Below are 16,848 nucleotides of genomic sequence, written 5' to 3' on the forward strand. Positions count from 1 at the left end.
CCCTCATCCACCAATCAACAGGGAGCAGAGTCCATCCGCCCCTGTCCTCGGAGGCTGTCTTTCGTATAGGCCAATTGTTGTGAGGCAGGCGCCCCCAGGATCTTGTCAATCGCCCACGGGCTGTCAGGCTTGGGCCAATCAGCGTGAAGCACCGGCGGGTTCCCGCACGCCTGCTCTGGATGCTAGCGGCCATCTGCGGTCCATCAGTTCCCCTTGGACCAATCACGGCACAGCTCTATGGAGCAGGACCCGCCTCTCAACCCTAGAAGCCTCGCGGTCGAGCCAAGCGCTCTGTCCAATCAACGAGTGGCAGAATGCTCGGCTCCTCCCCCGTAGGCCCACGTGAGCGGTGAGGAAAGGCAGGGGCGGCTTCTAGGTGCTGCCGCCGCCGCCGCCACCGCCGCCGCCGCCACCGCCGCCACCGCCGCCTCGGAGCCCGGGCCTGGGGGGCGGTGGGGCTGCGCATGGAGCCCCCGCCCCCCGGAGCTGCCAATACTGCCACTGCGCTACACACAGGTGAGCCCGGGGCTTGGAGGGTGGAGGGCCCGTCCGTGACCCCACGTATCCTTCCCGCCCCCGCGCGAGGGATGTGGCTTGGCCCGTGGCCTGCTGATGTTCGACTGCCCACCGCCGCCACCACGGCTGGCGGACCTGCCTGTGGTGTTGTCCCCTCCCTTCGCCCCTGTAGTGGATCTGACCGTGGCCTGACCCCCCTTCCTGTTTTATAATGGATCGGTCTGCGGGCTTGTATTTTCTCCCCACCCCACCGTACAGTGGACTCGTCCGTGGTCCTGCCCCCACCCCCACTTATAGGGGAGCAGTCTTTAGCATTGTCCGATTACTTGACAGTAGGTGCATCTGAATGTTTTTCTCCCGTCCTTAACTTTCAAGGGCCCCGTCTGTGGCCTTGTTTGTTCCGCCACTCCTTTTCCTTGCAGTGAATCAATCCATGGCGTTGTACACCCCCCAACCCCCTTTAACAGTGAGTTAATCTGTGAAGTTGTATTCCTGCCTCCTCCAGTCCCCCAGTGCATTAGTCCACGGTTTTATCACACACTCTGTTTTACGGTGGACCCGTCTAAATGCCTGTATTCACATCCCCTTAATCATCAGCCCATTGCCCTAATCTTTTTTTTTTTTTTTTTTTTTTTTTTTGTAGACTATTGCCCCAGTCCCTGGGATTCTCCCTTCCTTTTAATAGTGGGTCAGATCAGTGCTTTTTATCTCCTCATTTTCAGTAGCCTAGTCCATGGCCTCGTTCTCTTCTTTTAATTGGTCTGTGTGATGGCTTTTCACCCCATCTACTGTGGTACAGTCAGTATGCCTTTCTGCTCCCCTTGCACCACCCCAATAAGATGAGCCTTTGCACTCCCCCACCCCCGCCTTTGCAGCGGATCTGTTCATTGGCCTCCCTGCTACCCATGTGCTTGCATTCAGGCACACACCCCCATGCCCTCCCCTGAGTCCAGTGTGCTTTGTAATCCCTCTTCCAGGAGGGGGTTTTATTTCGCCCCTCTTTTCCTTGTGATGGATCAGTCCATGCCTTCCCTGCCCCCCCATCAGTGGCTCCTCCCTTGTGCTTGTTGAACCCAGGGCTTTTTTACTCTAGAATACACCCCCCTCGTACACATCATTAACTCCTAAGACTGTCTGTCTCCTTCCAGTAAGTGGGTGTATCAGAGATAGTGATAATGCCTTTAGGCGCTAATGTTTACTGAGTGCCTACTAAGTACCTGCCAGAGAGCTTTGTGTCAGTGAGCTCATTGAATCCTCACCACAACCCTGGAGATAGGTACCCAGGAAAGTTTCAGCATAGGGGGTTCAATACGTCATTTGGAGGTAAGTACACAGTTAGGCTGCCCCTCAGAACACAGACTAATTTTTGAGGCTCCCCTCTCTCCCATCCCACCTGAGACCCCACTCCCCAAACACCACATTACTTGTCATCTCCAAGCTTTTGTTTTTGCCATTCTCCCCGGGACTGCAGAGCTGTCTCCATTCTACACCTTGTCTCAGCACCCATCCACCCCCAATCACAGAAGCTTATGACCTGAGTGACTTAACCACTTTCTCTCTGCCTCCGCTTCCTCATTTCTAAAATGGAGGAATCAGAACCAGAACCCCCTCCAGTGTGAAGCATCCCAGGGAGTTAATAAAACAAGTCACCTCCCTGACCTCACCTCCTGCACCTCATCCTCCCACCTCTGTGCCAGCCACACTGAGCTCCTCACTCATTCCCAGGTGCAGCAAATGCAGTCCAGCCTCAGGGCCTTTGCTTCGGCTCTGTTTTCTGCCTGGAACGCTCTACCCCCAATCTTTGCATGATTGGGTTCAGAGCTCTGATCAGATGTCAGCCTGTCCCTGACAATCTGAACCTGCGTATGTAGCAGGCCTCAGGTCCCTTCTTGGCTTGACTGGTCCCTTTGCCCTCGGTCGCTATCAGACACACCGTGTAGTTTACCAGTTTATTGGCCCTCACCATTAGAACAGGAGTCCCATGAGGGCTTACAGTTTCTTGTCCACTTATTTATTGCTGGGTAGATATACCTAGTATATAGTAGCTGCCCAATAAGACTTTATCACATGAATGAATGTGAAAAATACTATTTTAGACAGATCAGGGTTGGGAAGATGGAGATGAAGAGGGCATGGGAGAGCTAGTTAAAGAAGCTAATTGGGACTGTTCATTCAGCCAACACTTAGCACCTACTGAGTACCAGGCACTCTTCTAGGTGCTGGGGATATGGCAGGGAACAGAACAGGCAGAAATTCCTGTCCTTGTGGAGCAGACGTTTGCTAAAAGTAGGGGAGATGGACTATATAAATAAAACAGTAAGTAAAATTAGATAGTATGTTAAACAGGTGCTAAGGGGGAAAATGAAGTAGGGAAGACAGGGAGAGAATATTAGGGTGGTTGAAATCTTGGGCACCGGGCAGGCCTCCTTTAGAAGGTGACTCTTGAATTAAGGTCTGAAGGAGATCAGGGAGGAAGCCATCCAGTCTAGGGGCAGAAGGACCAGCTGGTGCAAAGGCCCTGAGGTGGGATTATGCCTAGTGCATTCAAGAAACATGGAGAAGGCCATTGTGGCTGGGGCAGAGTGGAGGGAGGGAGGCAGGCAGGAGACAAGGTTAGAGCGGTGATGGGAGCCAGGCGGTGTAGGCCATGGTAATACATAAGGTTGGAGAGTGAGGGGATGGAAACAGCTAATACATGAGGTGAGAGCTAACATTTGTCCAGTGTCTACCACATGCCAGAGAGATTTTTCTAAGTCCTTTACATATATTGGCACTTAATCTTCACAAAAGCCTTTGAGAATCATGTATCTGGAGGATATTTTGCAGATGCAGAAACAGACCCAGAGAGGTTGAGTAACTCGCCCAAGGACACACAGCTAGAACAGGGCAGAGGAGCAGGAGACCAGAGAGCCAGAGAGAAGGGCTTTGCAAGAGCAGACAGGTTTATTTGGCACACTGGATCACACAGAGGAGGAATTCATTCTGCCCAGGAGATAGTAGAACCTGAGGACCGTAAAGAGTTCATCAGGTGTGAGAAGGGGGAAGGGTATGTGTGTGTCCTCAGAGATGGGAACTGCTACCTCCCCTCCTTGAGGTCTCTGCCAGCATGACACTTCCTCGGGGAACACTCCCTGCTCACCCCATGGGAAACACCATCCCCGATACCCTCGAGGGTCTTGCCTCTCCATCTCACTTTAGAAGGAGCTGCTCTTGTAAAGCACTGAGACCACTGCCTGCAGCCAGGCTGCCTGGGCTTGAACCCCAAGTCTGCAAACTTCCAGCTGTATAATGTGGGGCAGGTGACTGAAGTCTGCGCCTATTTCCTCCTCAGGAAAATGGGAGGATCATAATAACGCCCGCCCCCACGGTGTTGCTGTGATGATTACATGAGTTAAATGATGAAAATGGTGTGTGATACACAGTAAGGGTTGTATGACTATTTTCAAAATTCTCATCATTATTCATAGTGTGCATGTAGGTGTCTAACAGGCCTCTGAGATCTCCTGAATTGACCTGACCTTGTCCCAACCCCTGCTCTCCTGCTGTGCTCCCATCTCAGAGGGTCCCAGGTCCATCCTTCCAGGCACTCAGGCCACACACCTAGAATCCCCTTTGATGATGTCTCTCTCACTGCCCCCCACCCCGGCCCACCGCCATACTGTTTGATCAGCAAGTCCCACTCACTCTCTTTCCACATTTCGTCCAGAACTCAGCCATCCCTCCCCAGTTCCACTGCAGCCGTGGCCATCACTCACTTGAACGGTCACCATAGCCTCGCCAGACCCTCCAGCCAGTTCTCCTCACAATAACCAGAAGGATCCAGTTAAAGTCCAGGTCATGGCCTGTTGCCCCTCTGTTCACAGCCCTCATGTGGCTCTTCTCTCAGAGTCAGAGTCCTGGCAGGGCCCACAAAAGCCTTACTCAGCCTGGCCCCCATAACCCCTCTCTTCTCACCTCACTACTACTTTTTGGACCCGTACTCCTTCCTCTCTGATCTTGCCTGACACCTTGCTCTTCCTCTGACCTGCCCTGCGCGCTCCCGCCTCAGGGTCGTTCACCCTAGCGGTGTCCTCTGCCTGGATCACCCTGTTCCCCGGGTCATCGCTGACCTGACTCGCTCACCTCATTTAGGTGTTTGCTCAAATGTCACCTGCTCAGGGCCTACCCTCCCCTGACCACCCTTTTCAGAAAGAACCGCTTCTTCCCTGCCTCCTTTTTTCATAGCTCTTCTCACCGTCTGACTTACTCTTTGACTCATTTATCTTCTTCCTTAATTGTCTTCCCCACTGAGATGAGAATTTTGTTTTGTTCACTGCTGTATCCCCACCCAGCCCCCAGCCCACAGTAAGCACTCAAGAGACTGGTTGCTAAATGAATGAGACAAAGAGACGTAAATACACCTGAGTGAGGCAGATTACTAGGCCTCTTCTGAGGGGTCAGGTGGGAAATAAAATAAACAAAACATGAAACCCTGTGTGCTGTCAAGGCTTGGAGCAAACGGTCAGATATTACCTTAATTAGTAGGTCTGATCACGGCTGGAAGAGGATCTGGTAACATTGCCAGTCTTGGCCACCAGGAGTCACACTGGACTCTTTGTGCCTCAGAGACAAGCAAGTCTTTGAAGTCAACTCAGTAAAGCCTCTGATGACAGGACTCTCAAATGTGGACACTTTCATGGCTTTGTGACTTGTATAATGGCCTAAAACTGTGTCCGCCCAGTGAACTTCAAAAGAGCTCAGACAAGAGAGACTCATGCCGATCATATTGTATATTTCATTACAGATTAAAGAATGAAGGATGGTTCTTTAAAACCTGGTTTGGAAGGTCTTATTCTTAACCCAACAGTCCCAGCCTGTGAACAGGCGATTGATGAAAGCTTGTTCCTTAAGGAATAGGAAGCTCCGTGTTCATTTCCAGTTCACCGTCCAGTTCAGCGAAGAGAGCAGTTTTGGGGTTGGGTGGGGACGTGCTGAGGGAACAAGGTCGGAGCAGTTTAGCCTAACAGTTTACATGCTTAGATAACGGGAATCTGACTGCATGGGGTCCAAATCCTGGCTGTGCCACTTGGGCTCCATGGCCCATAGGACGTCATCTGGACATTTTGTATCTTAGCTCCCTCCTCTGTAAATTAGCGATGATAAAGAGCGCCTACTTTCCCAGATTTGTGATGAAAGATACATGAGTCAGTACTTATAAAAATAGCAGTACAGGTCTGCATGCCCTTATCCAAAACCCTTGGAACCAGATGTGTTTCAGAATTTCAGATTTTTCAGATTTTAGGAAGGTAACAAGGTGCACATACAAAATGTTACATAACGCCCTCAGTAATCAGCCACATTCAGATTTATGTAGCAGAATGTAGGAACAGTCAGCACTGAGTGAGGATCACTAAAGACCGGAAAGGACTTCATTGATTTCCAATCTGGTTTTGCTGCCCAAAGGGTGATAAAGAAGTTTTCTGGGGTTTTGGGTTTTTGGGTTGTGTTGGTTTTTTTTTAAGATTTATTTATTTGAGAGAGCAAGCTCACACATGCACAGGGGGAGGGCAGAGGGAGAAGAAGAGTGAGAATCCCCAAGCAGACTCTGCGCTGAGCCCAGAGCCTGATGCATGGCTGGATCCCATGACCCTGAGATCATGACCTGAGCCAAAACCAAGTGTCAGGTGCTTGTCTGACTGCACCACCTGGGCACCCCAAGAAGTTTTCTGTTTTTAGAGTTTGGGGGATTTTGGAATAGCAGATAAGGAATTATGAATAAATTGGAAACTAGATTCTATTAAAAGCTTATCATATTCCAAGCACATGATATCTAATCTGTAGAATAACTCTGTGAACTTGGTATTATTAGTATCCTATTTTACAGGTGAGCATGTTATTATCCCTATTTTAAAGATGGGAAAGTTGAGGCACAAAGAAGTTAAAGAATATGCCCAGGGTCAGGGCCCCTGGGTGATTAAATCCATTAAGTGTCTGCCTTGCTGCTCAGGTCATGATTGTAGGGTCCTGGGATCAAGCCCCGCATTGGGCTCCCTGCTCAGTGGGAAGCCTGCTTCTCCCTCTCCAACTCCCCGTGTTTGTGCTCCCTCTCTCGCTGTCTCTCTTTCTCTGTGAAATAAATAAATAAAATATTTGGGAAAAAAAAGAGAGAGAGAGAGAATATGCCTAGGGCCACACTGCTAATAAGTAGCAGAACAAGGATTCCAGTCCCGGCAGTCTGGTTCTAGAGCCTGAGTGATTGTCTGGTAGGCCATATTGCCTGATTGGAACAATACCAGCCAAGCATTATGAACTCAGCAAATGTTAGTTATTGCTGTTACCAAGAAGGAGGACCGAAAGGGATAGTAACAGGCCCAAGGAGTGCAAAGTTGACAGAAGAAAGCAGGCATTGAGTTTCAGGAAAGCTTAAGAAAGGCTAGGCTCCTGTGGCTGGGACTGGAACGATGGGGAAGACTTCTAGAGAGAAGAGAGCAGCCCCACATGGCATGAACAGCTTTTGCGAGGGGCTGGCAGAAGGAACCTCCTGGAAAACTTGATATTTAATGTGGCAGAGATTGCAAATGAAAACGTTCAGGTGAGGGAAACTATGCTAGTTTTCTACTCCTGCTATAACAAATTATTGCAAATAGAATTGCTTAAAGCAATGCAAATTATTATCTTGGCACTCCAGAGGTCAGAAGTCCAGCCCAGCCGCACCAGACTGAAACCCAGGTATGGGCGGGGCTGCATTCCTTTCTGGAGGCTCCAGGGCAGGATCTGGTTCCTGCTCATGCAAGCTGCTGGCAGTATTCAGTTTGTTGAGGTTATAAGATTAAGGTCCTTGTTTCCTTACTGATAATCAGCTGAAGGTCGTTCCCACCTTTTTGAAGCCACCATATTCCCCCAGCTTGAGCCTCAGTCTTCCATCTTCAAAGCCAGTAAATGGCAGGTCAAGTCTCTCTCATGCTTTAAATCTCTCCTGCCTCTTCTGTCATTGCAGCTCTCCAAGCTCTCTTTCTGCCTTTTGCTTTTTTTAGTAAGAGTTCCTGTGATTAGATTCAGCTCACTCACATAATCCAGAACAATCTCCCTAAGGTCCGTACAGTAGTACCCCCCATCCACAGCTTTGCTTTCCGCGGTTTCAGTTACCCGCAGTCAAGCAGAAGATGGTTCTCCTGATCTGTCATCAGAAGGTCAGTGGTAGCCTGACACTGTGTCTCAGTGCCTACATCATTACCTCATCTCGTTATACGAGTATTTAATCATCTCACATCATCACAAAGAGGAGGGTGAGTACAGAACAATGAGATATTGGGAGAGCACATTCACAACTTTTATTCTAGTATATTGCCATCATTGTTCTATTTTAGTATTAGTTATTGTTAATCTCTTATTGTGCCTGATTTATAAATTACATTTTATTGTGTGTATATGTATAGGAAGAAACATAGTATATATAGGGTTTGGTACTGTCCGCAGTTTCAGGCATCCTCTGGGGGTCTTGAAACATATCCCCTGAAGATATGAGGAAACTACAGGAACCTTAAGTTCGCCTGCAAAGTTCCTTTTTCCATGGACGTAACATAACATATCATAGGTTCCAGGGATTAGGATGTGGACGTTTCTGAGAGGGCCATTATTTTGCCTACCACAGTGTGCCCTCTGGCCCCCCAAAATTCATGTTTGTCTCACATGCAAACTACATTCACACCATCCTCTTGTCCCCAGAAGTCTCCTTCCATGATGGGGAGTCATCCAAAGCCAGGCTGAGGGCACATAGAATTTAGTCTGAGGGTGTTTAGGGAATGATGGTGCTTTGAGAACAGAAGCAGAGACAAGATGGAAAGAAAGGACTCCTCCTCCTGCTGACCTTTGCTGCCTCCTGTGTTCACAGCCTCTCAGCTCTGAGCTGTCTGCCCTCCAGGTACCCCTGGGATGGCGTGAGCACCCCGCCAGCGATGGACCCCTCTGTGACGCTGTGGCAGTTTCTGCTGCAGCTGCTGAGAGAGCAGGGAAACGGCCACATCATCTCGTGGACCTCACGGGATGGCGGTGAGTTCAAGCTGGTGGATGCTGAGGAGGTGGCCCGGCTGTGGGGGCTGCGTAAGAACAAGACCAACATGAATTATGACAAGCTCAGCCGGGCCCTACGTTACTACTATGACAAGGTAAGGCCTCTGGGACCGGGACTGGAAGCTGCCGACATTTATATCGGTTATTTCATTTTCCTGTCTTAATTGTCATAGCGATAACTTTGAAAACAGAGTTTACTGTTTTTTACCCTACCCTGTCATACTCTCAGACCAATGTTGGGCACCCCAAATATTTATCTCAGGTATTTTCTTTTTCTTTTCTTTTCTTTACTTATTTGAAAGAGAATAAGTGAGAGAAAGACCATGAGCTGGGGCGGGTGGGGAGAAGCAGACTTTCTCATTGAGCAGGGAGCCCGACACGGGGCTCAATCCCAGGACACTGGGATCCTGACCAGAGCCAAAGGCAGTTGCTTAGCCAACTGAGCACCCAGGCACCCCAGTCTAAGGTATTTTCTCTCTCTTACTGCTTTATGGATGAAACCTTCATAGTAATACTAATACCCCTACTCACCCCTTTTCTGAGGTCCCCAAGTTCATGCTGTTCCACTACTCCCCCCACAACATTTCATTTTCTTGCCTTATTCCTATAGCTAAAAATTTGGAAAACAGTATAATAATGACTTCCTTATCCTATCTCCTAGAACTGGACCAGTCCTGGACTCCTCAGTTATTTCATTATCTGCTCTTATTCCAGAATAAGAACTCCAGAATAATCTTATTCCCAGCATCATAATGTCCATGGCAATATTATACTAACTTTTCCTTATCTCATCCTCTAGAATAGTGAACGCTTTTGTCAGTTCTTTTCTTCTCAGACCTCCAGAACAACATGTATAATGCCAGCTCCACACACCATTCTCGTGCATTCTCAAAGCAACACTGGCCCACCCCACCCCAGCTTTTATTATTTTATCCTCTTATGCCTATATCTAAAATTTTACATTTTCCTCATCCTCTCAGATTCTTAGACAAGTGCTGGATTTCCTGTCCCTCACAATAGACCAGTTATTTCATTTTCTTCTTTATTTGAAACTTCCAAAGCAATATTAGTGAATATTCCCTTTTCATTCATTTTCTGAGAAATAAAAACCTACCCTGTGAAATACCTGACCATCATTAAAATGTCTCTACGGAGCCCTGGTGCCCCCCAGATGCCTTTTGTCCCCCAGAACAGTCCTGGACCTATGCTGCACACCGTAAATCATCATAGCATTCATTCCATTCTCATATTTTATTCCTTTAGCTGAAACCACCAAAACAATATTGAGGCCACCTCATTCTGTGCCCTGAGACCACCACAGCATTCCTGAGACCCTCCAGACCTATCCTGAAATATCTCAAACATGGTCTGCGATCTACCCAGCCAGCCTTGAGATTCCCTCCAGTGCTTATACCAATATTTTAATGCTCCTGTCTGGTTGCTGTCAGTCACTTTATTTTCTAATTGCCTTAGCTTAAACCTGTACCACAATATTTTTTAACGTTTTTGAAGATGTTATTTCTTTATTGAGAGAGTGAGCAAGTGAGGAGGAGGAGAGAGAGAGAGAGAGAGAGAGCCAGCCCATGAGCGGGGTGGGGGGCAGAGAGAGAGAGGAGAAAGCCAGCTCCCTACTGAGCAGAGAGCCCAATGCAGGGCTCGATCCCCAGACCCCGGGATCATGACCTGAGCCACCCAGGCACCCCTTAAACCTGTACCACAGTATTAAGAATGAGGCTCCTCAGTTACAGTTAAGTCCAGAAATAAATTATGACAGCTCAGAAAAAGCCCCAAAACAAAAAAGAATAAGGCTCTTCAGCCTGTCCTCCCTAGTAACCTTGCCCTGTTCTGCCTCTCTATTGATAGCTTTAAATAATCCTCTTTATTAATAATTCACTGCTGCATTCTTCTCTATTAATTTAGTCTCTAACAGTATTTACATCAGTTACTTCATTTTCCTGTCTTACTGCATCAGCCACACTCCCCAGCTGTCCTGGCAGCTACTCCCAAGGCCTGGCCCTGTTAGCCCACAGACTCTCCCGGTTCCAGGAGCCAGGAGAAAAGCCTGTCCCTGCACTGGCTCCCCTAGGTGGGGCCTCTTGTGGAGAGGTGCTACAGGGTGTGGGGGTGTGCCTCTGAGGAGGGAGATGAAGGTGGAGATGAAGAGTGACGGGAAGACATGGAGAGGGATGGATGGGAAGGAGACATGGAGGGAAGGGCAGTAGACTAAAGAAAGAGTTGTGGAAGGGAGAAGAGGGAAAGGGGAGAAAATGGGAAAACTACAAGAGAGGGGAATCACAACAGCAAGAGAGGTAGAAACAGAAGGGGGGGAAGAGAGGAGCCCCCAAATTTTGAAAGATGTGGGTAAGAAATGGGCTGGGGGGTGCCTACTTGGGGGAAGATGTGTTAGTGGAATGGTGTATAGGTAAAAAGCCAGGAGAGGGGCAAGAAAGACCCTAGGAGACACCCCTCCGCCCCCTCTTCCATACCCTCCCTCCACTGCGGCCCTCTCAGAATTCTAAGGCCCTTTATCCTGTCTCCTCCCTTCCCAGAACATCATCCGCAAAGTGAGCGGCCAGAAGTTCGTCTACAAGTTTGTGTCCTACCCTGAAGTTGCGAGGTGCTCCACTGAGGACTGCCCGCCCCAGCCCGAGGTGTCTGTCACCTCTACTGTGGCAAATGTGGCCCCCACTGCTGTACATGCTGCCCCCGGAGACACAGCTTCTGGGAAACCAGGCACACCCAAGGGTGCAGGAATGGCGGGCCCCGGGGGCTTGGCGCGCAGCAGCCGGAATGAGTACATGCGCTCGGGCCTCTACTCCACCTTCACCATCCAGTCCTTGCAGCCACAGCCACAGCCACCCCCTCATCCTCGGCCTGCCTCCGTGCTCCCCAACACCGCCCCTTCGGGAGCAGCAGTGCCCCCATCTGGGAGCAGGAGTACCAGTCCCAGCCCTTTGGAGGCCTGCCTGGAGGCCGAGGAGGCTGGCCTCCCTCTGCAGGTAAGGACTGGAAGATGGAAATTCAGTAGGAGGGCGGGTGTACAATTCCCAGATGAGGAGGGCTGCTGGCAGAAGGGACATAGACATTCTATTTAGATACCATGGAAGGAGAGACACACAAGTTCCCTGGGAGAAAGGCTTGGGGAGGAGAGCCGTGCAAGTACTAAGAACGGATTTGTTTAATGCATAGGTTCTCTCAGCTTAGCATTCTTCAGAATCACCTGGAGGGCTTTTGAAACGACAGATTTCTGAGGCCCATCGCCCCCCCCCACGAGTTTCTGATTCTGTGGATCAGGGGACAAGCACGAGAATTTTTTTTTAAACTAGTTTCCAGATGAGGCACATGCTGTTAGTCCCTAAAGCAAAGTTTTGAGAACCACTGCTTTCATGAATGAGGGCAGTATCCCCAGGAGGCCCACCCTTAGGGGAAGCCCTGTCCCGCAGAGAGAAGCCTCCCCAGAAGCAGCCTCACATCCTCGGCAAAGCATCACGTCCTGCTGGTGGACCTGTCTTGACGTGTAGTCACGCCCCGCCCCGTACGAAGGACAAGTCCTTCCAAGACAAGTCCTTGGCTTCACTAGCCCAGCAATCCTTACGCGCCCCCTCTGCCCGCCCCCCCCTCCTCTCCCAGGTCATCCTGACCCCACCCGAGGCCCAGAACCCTAAATCAGAAGAGCTGAATGTGGAGCCCGGGTCGGGCAGGCCACTGCCCCCAGAAGTGAAAGTGGACGGGCCCAAGGAAGAGTTGGAAGCCGCAGTCGGTGGGGAGGCGGGGTTTGTGCAGGAAGCCGCTAAGGCCGGGCCAGAAGTCCCTCCTGCGGAGGGCGTGCCAGCCCGGCTGCCCGCGGTCGTCATGGAGACTGCAGCGCCGGTGGGCGGCCTTCCGGCTCCCACTGCTTCCAGCACAGAGATTGCTCAGCCTCAGAAGGGCCGGAAGCCTCGGGACCTGGAGCTTCCACTCAGCCCCAGCTTGCTGGGTGGGCCAGGACCCGAACGGACTCCAGGATCGGGAACTGGCTCTGGGCTGCAGGCGCCGGGGCCAGCGCTGACCCCGTCCCTGCTACCTACGCACACATTGGTGAGTGCCTGTGAAGGGGTGGGGCGGGCAAGGGAGGAGCTAGACTGGAAGGGCCAGTGCAGTCATCTCTGGGTGAGTGGGAGGGTGGAGCCTCCGAGTGCCATTGACTAGAGGGGCAGGGCTTGATTAATGGGGAGGGCGGGGACGGCGAGCTGGTCTCTAGTTCCCCGGGGCAGAGAGTGCCTTTTGGAATGATGGGCAGGTCTCGGGGGCTTTGTGGGCGGGGACCGAGAGGCCTTGGGCAGGGCAAAACTGTTTCCTGGGTTGGGGTATGGCTTGGGGATCCTGCATGGGGCTTTTCGGGCTGGGATTTCCTTAGTGGGTTTCCTGTGAGGTGTATGAGTTGGTGGGATGTAAGAGTTGGAGGTAGATCCTAAGCTGATGGGATGGTGATGTGTGAGGTTTGAGAACAACATGCGGATGGGGTCTTGTAGGTGGTCTCGCCCAGTGAAGCTGGAGGTGGGCTCTCAGGAGCTGGGAGGGGTTGTCTGTAACATTGGAGAGGTGTCCTGGGCTTAGCAGTCAGGGGGTAAGCCTGTGCACTTTGGGAGGGTGAGCTCAGAAGGCTGAGTGGGAAATCTGGTGGGACTGGAGCCAAGTTCCTTCCATCTTCCCACACCTGCTCTCTACTCACTTGAGCTCCAACCACCCCTTCCCTGCAGACCCCGGTGCTGCTGACGCCCAGCTCGCTGCCCCCCAGCATTCACTTCTGGAGCACCCTGAGTCCCATTGCACCCCGTAGCCCAGCCAAGCTCTCCTTCCAGGTAGGATCCCCTTCCCCCATGTCGGAGAGGGTGAGAGACCCCAGCATGGCCCCATGCGTGATCTTTCCCTATTTCTGTCCCCAGTTTCCGTCCAGTGGCAGCGCCCAGGTGCACATCCCTTCCATCAGCGTGGATGGCCTCTCAACCCCCGTGGTGCTCTCCCCAGGGCCCCAGAAGCCATGATTACCACCACCACCACCACCCCCTTCTGGGGTCACTCCATCCATGGCCCTGAACTTCTCTCCAGCCAGCCGTCTCAAGGAGAAACATAGTTCAGCTGACAGACTTGTGCTCTAGTTGTGGTGGGGTAGGGATTCTTAGGAAAGATCTTTTAGTAACCCTTCCACAGGAAACATACAACTTCTCTCTTCTTGGTCAGTTCCCCAGTGGCCGCCCTTACACGTCTCCTACAGCAGTGGTGGGGACGGTTTATTTATTTATTTTTTGAAGGCCACTGAGAGGAGCTTGGCCCAACCCTTTTGAGGGTTTGGTGAGGACATCTCCCCCATCTCCACATTTTCTCCCAAGATGAGACAATCGGGGTCTGGCTTGAGAAGGACCTTTCTTTATTTATTTCTCAGCCGGCCCTTGGAAAGCTGAGGGAGCCCTGTCTCCATTTTGGGGTGTGAGTGGAAAAGGTAGCTTGTTGTTGTTTATTATTCCTGGCCACACCCAATGACCCAGGAAGAATTTGTGCCATTCAGCAGTTTGGGAATCTTGGCCAAGGAAAGACTCACACCCTTGAAGTAGGAATTTCCACCACCACCATCCCCCCCAGATACCACCTTTTCGGCAGGGGAGGAATGCCCCTTTTGTTCTCCTCCCCCGAGAAGCCATTCCTGTGTCTGCCAAACTCCTGGGGTCCTGCCTGTTACCTCCCAATGGAGGGTTTTTTTGGGGAGTTGGTTCCCGTCTGGGGGACCCCTCCAGCCAGTACTCCAGGTCTCCTTGTCCCCCACCCCTTGCCATTTTGATAGTATAATCTATTTTTAAACAGGGCTTTTCAATAGGGGAGAGGAAAGCATCTCTTCCTATATCTGAGATGGGGTGGGTGGGAAGGAAGGGATTGGGGGGGGAGGGTCTTCCTGCCACCCCCAAGTGTTTATTTTTGATACCAAACGTGTATTTTCAGCTCCCTCCCTCCCAGCCCCCCAATTTCCTGCGGGCGGGTACAAAGGACCCTTTAAGTGTCCCTGGAGTTGGGAGGGAGGAATGGGGGACATAAATCCTGTCCTATCTGAATTCCAGGCTGGAGAGGGTGGGTTCACAGGACTCCTGGGCTCACCTCCTGTCAGCACCGGCCCAGCCTGGGCCTGGGGACCTGGGGGTTGGTGATTTGGGGGACGGTGCTACACCTGTCTCCACTGTTTGTTTTACTTCCCCAAAAATGGATCTTTTTTTTTTCTAAGAGTCCCAGAGAATGGGGAATTGTTCCTGTAAATATATATTTTTAAAGGTGATGCTGGAGGCTGCTAGCCTTTTTTCCCCCGAAGCCATTGGGACTGACTGTGACAGGCATGAGCTTCTGTGAAAGGCAGCGAGGGTGTGAAATTGACCGTGAGAGAGAGTGTGATGGCATGCATGGGAGACTGCAGACTGGTAGCCCCAGTGTGCGAAGAAGAGAGAAGGTGTGGAAAGCTACGACTGCGTGTGCATGTGTGTGTGAAGTCGCGCACGTGTGTGTGTGTGTGAAGTCGCATGTGTTTGTGAGTGGCAGCTGTAACCACAAATGACACCAGGCCTATGTAAGAAATGATGGCCCTGTGCCCGAAAATCACTGTGAGACCGAGTCCGGATTAAGGTTCAAAAGTCTGGAGGTATGTGGGACGTCCCGTTTAGGCACAGGCAGCGGGAACGGCACCCCCGACACCGTCTGACAGGCTGATGGTGGTAAGCAAGACAGACTGAGTGACCAGAACAACATGTGGTCCCGTATGGGCATGAAGGTGTGACCATGAAGATGGTCAGGGACCAGGTGCCAGCGAGAAGGTTGCCTATAAATAAGCAAGTGACTGCGTTTGGGAGATGGATGGTGTGTGAAACTTCATGCAAGGCTGTCGTAGTGACTGAGGTCCTGGAAGCCTTGTGGAAAAGAGCTGTTTGTGTGAGAGAAAATGGCTGTGAGGTCCAACATCCAAGAATGCGTGACCGTGTGTGTGAACACCGTTCATGTGAGACTGGCAAGACTGTGTGAGAAACTGAAGAAAAATTGGCTCTGACGGAGGGGGAGCATGAGGCTGTAAGAGTGTGTGTGTGTGTGTGTGTGTGTGTGTACCTGAGACCAGTGGCAGATTGGTTACAGTTACTACTCCAGTCTGGCCCAGAGGTTCAGGGACTGGGACAGCATGAGAGAAAAGGATGGCAAGGCCGAGTGACTGAAACAGTATGAGAGACCACATAAGTGTCTGAGTGAGAGCCAAGGAGGAGCCTGGTGCCACGTGAGAGAAGAACCAACAGCCGAGCAGTGTGGGCATGTGTGCAGGTATGCGAAACATGTCATGAGGGACTTCAGTGGGACGCCTTATGTGAAGACAAGACCCTGGGATTGGGGGGATTGGTGTGTGGGAGAAGTGGGTGAGGCCCTAGTTGTGTTCAAGTGTTGCTGCTGAGGAAACGATGGCGTAAAGGACCAAGGCCAACCGGCAAGACTGTGTGAGAACCTCAGAGCACTTGGGAGTTAGTGACCACAGATGGCAGAGGCTGACTGAGGAAAAGTGACAACGATGGTGAATAGGCGACCGAGGCAGTGGCTGAGAGATTGGTTGTGTGGGGGTGCGTGTGAACGTCTCTGCAAGACACTTAGAGGCCATAAATGAGGCCTGGGTGTGCCGCTCGTCACTTGAGATGAGAGATGAGGTGACTGAAGCAGCGTCTGAGGCGCTGTGTGATGGTGTGTGCGTGTGCATCTTAGCTTCCACCAGGGACTGTGGGTGTGCGAGATGGGGGCCTGGGTGAGAAGGAGTAGGAGAGGTGGTGATTGAGTTCGTGTGCGAGAAAGTTCCCGAGAGACCGGCAGGGGCTGTAAATCAGGGACTGAGTGGTAAAAACATCTAAAGGCGTGACTGCATTTGTGTGTGTGTAAGAAACTGGTAAGAGATGTTGGTGATCGTGGCTGAATGAGGGAGGCTGTTAAGACATGAGCATGTGTGTGTGTGTGTGTGTGTGCGCGCGCGACACTATTAGTAGGAGACCGGGAATCCATGACAGAGAAAATGACATGAGCGTGGGACTGAGGGCCAGTCCAAGAGGCTGTGGGACTGAGTATGTATGTGAGTATGTATGTGAGCCTGTTCCTAAGCCTCCTGGTAGAGGCTGCAGGTCCAGAATTGTGTGTGTAACTGTGTTAAGGAAGAAAAGTAAGAGAAAATGACCAAGACCAAAGGAGACTGTATGAGAGACCACGGATCGAATGTGCCAGGCATGGGAAAAAAGCCACTTCCTG

At 51.1% G+C, this 16,848-nt stretch overlaps 1 protein-coding gene across 3 annotated transcripts; it reads left to right on the top strand.

Moving 5' to 3' along the window:
• The first annotated feature begins 328 nt into the window (after positions 1 to 328).
• ELK1 (ETS transcription factor ELK1) lies at positions 329 to 14,866 on the top strand. 3 transcript variants are annotated; one of them, XM_045068364.1, is made up of 6 exons: positions 329 to 516; positions 8,387 to 8,660; positions 11,115 to 11,564; positions 12,196 to 12,642; positions 13,305 to 13,406; positions 13,491 to 14,866. In XM_045068364.1, the coding sequence occupies exons 2-6, from the start codon at positions 8,451 to 8,453 to the stop codon at positions 13,587 to 13,589; spliced, it is 1,308 nt and encodes a 435-aa protein (XP_044924299.1). In that variant the 5' UTR covers positions 329 to 516; positions 8,387 to 8,450; the 3' UTR covers positions 13,590 to 14,866. The 3 variants fall into 3 exon arrangements, with proteins under 3 accessions (XP_044924299.1, XP_044924300.1, XP_012913042.1); XM_045068365.1 differs by having other exon boundaries at positions 8,417 to 8,660; XM_013057588.2 differs by lacking the exon at positions 329 to 516 and adding an exon at positions 7,638 to 7,781.
• The last annotated feature ends 1,982 nt before the right edge of the window (positions 14,867 to 16,848 follow it).

The sequence above is a fragment of the Mustela putorius genome, unplaced genomic scaffold, assembly GCF_011764305.1.
Source record: "Mustela putorius furo isolate JIRA1106 unplaced genomic scaffold, ASM1176430v1.1 tig00003903_pilon_pilon_pilon, whole genome shotgun sequence".
NCBI classification, from domain to species: domain Eukaryota; kingdom Metazoa; phylum Chordata; class Mammalia; order Carnivora; family Mustelidae; genus Mustela; species Mustela putorius.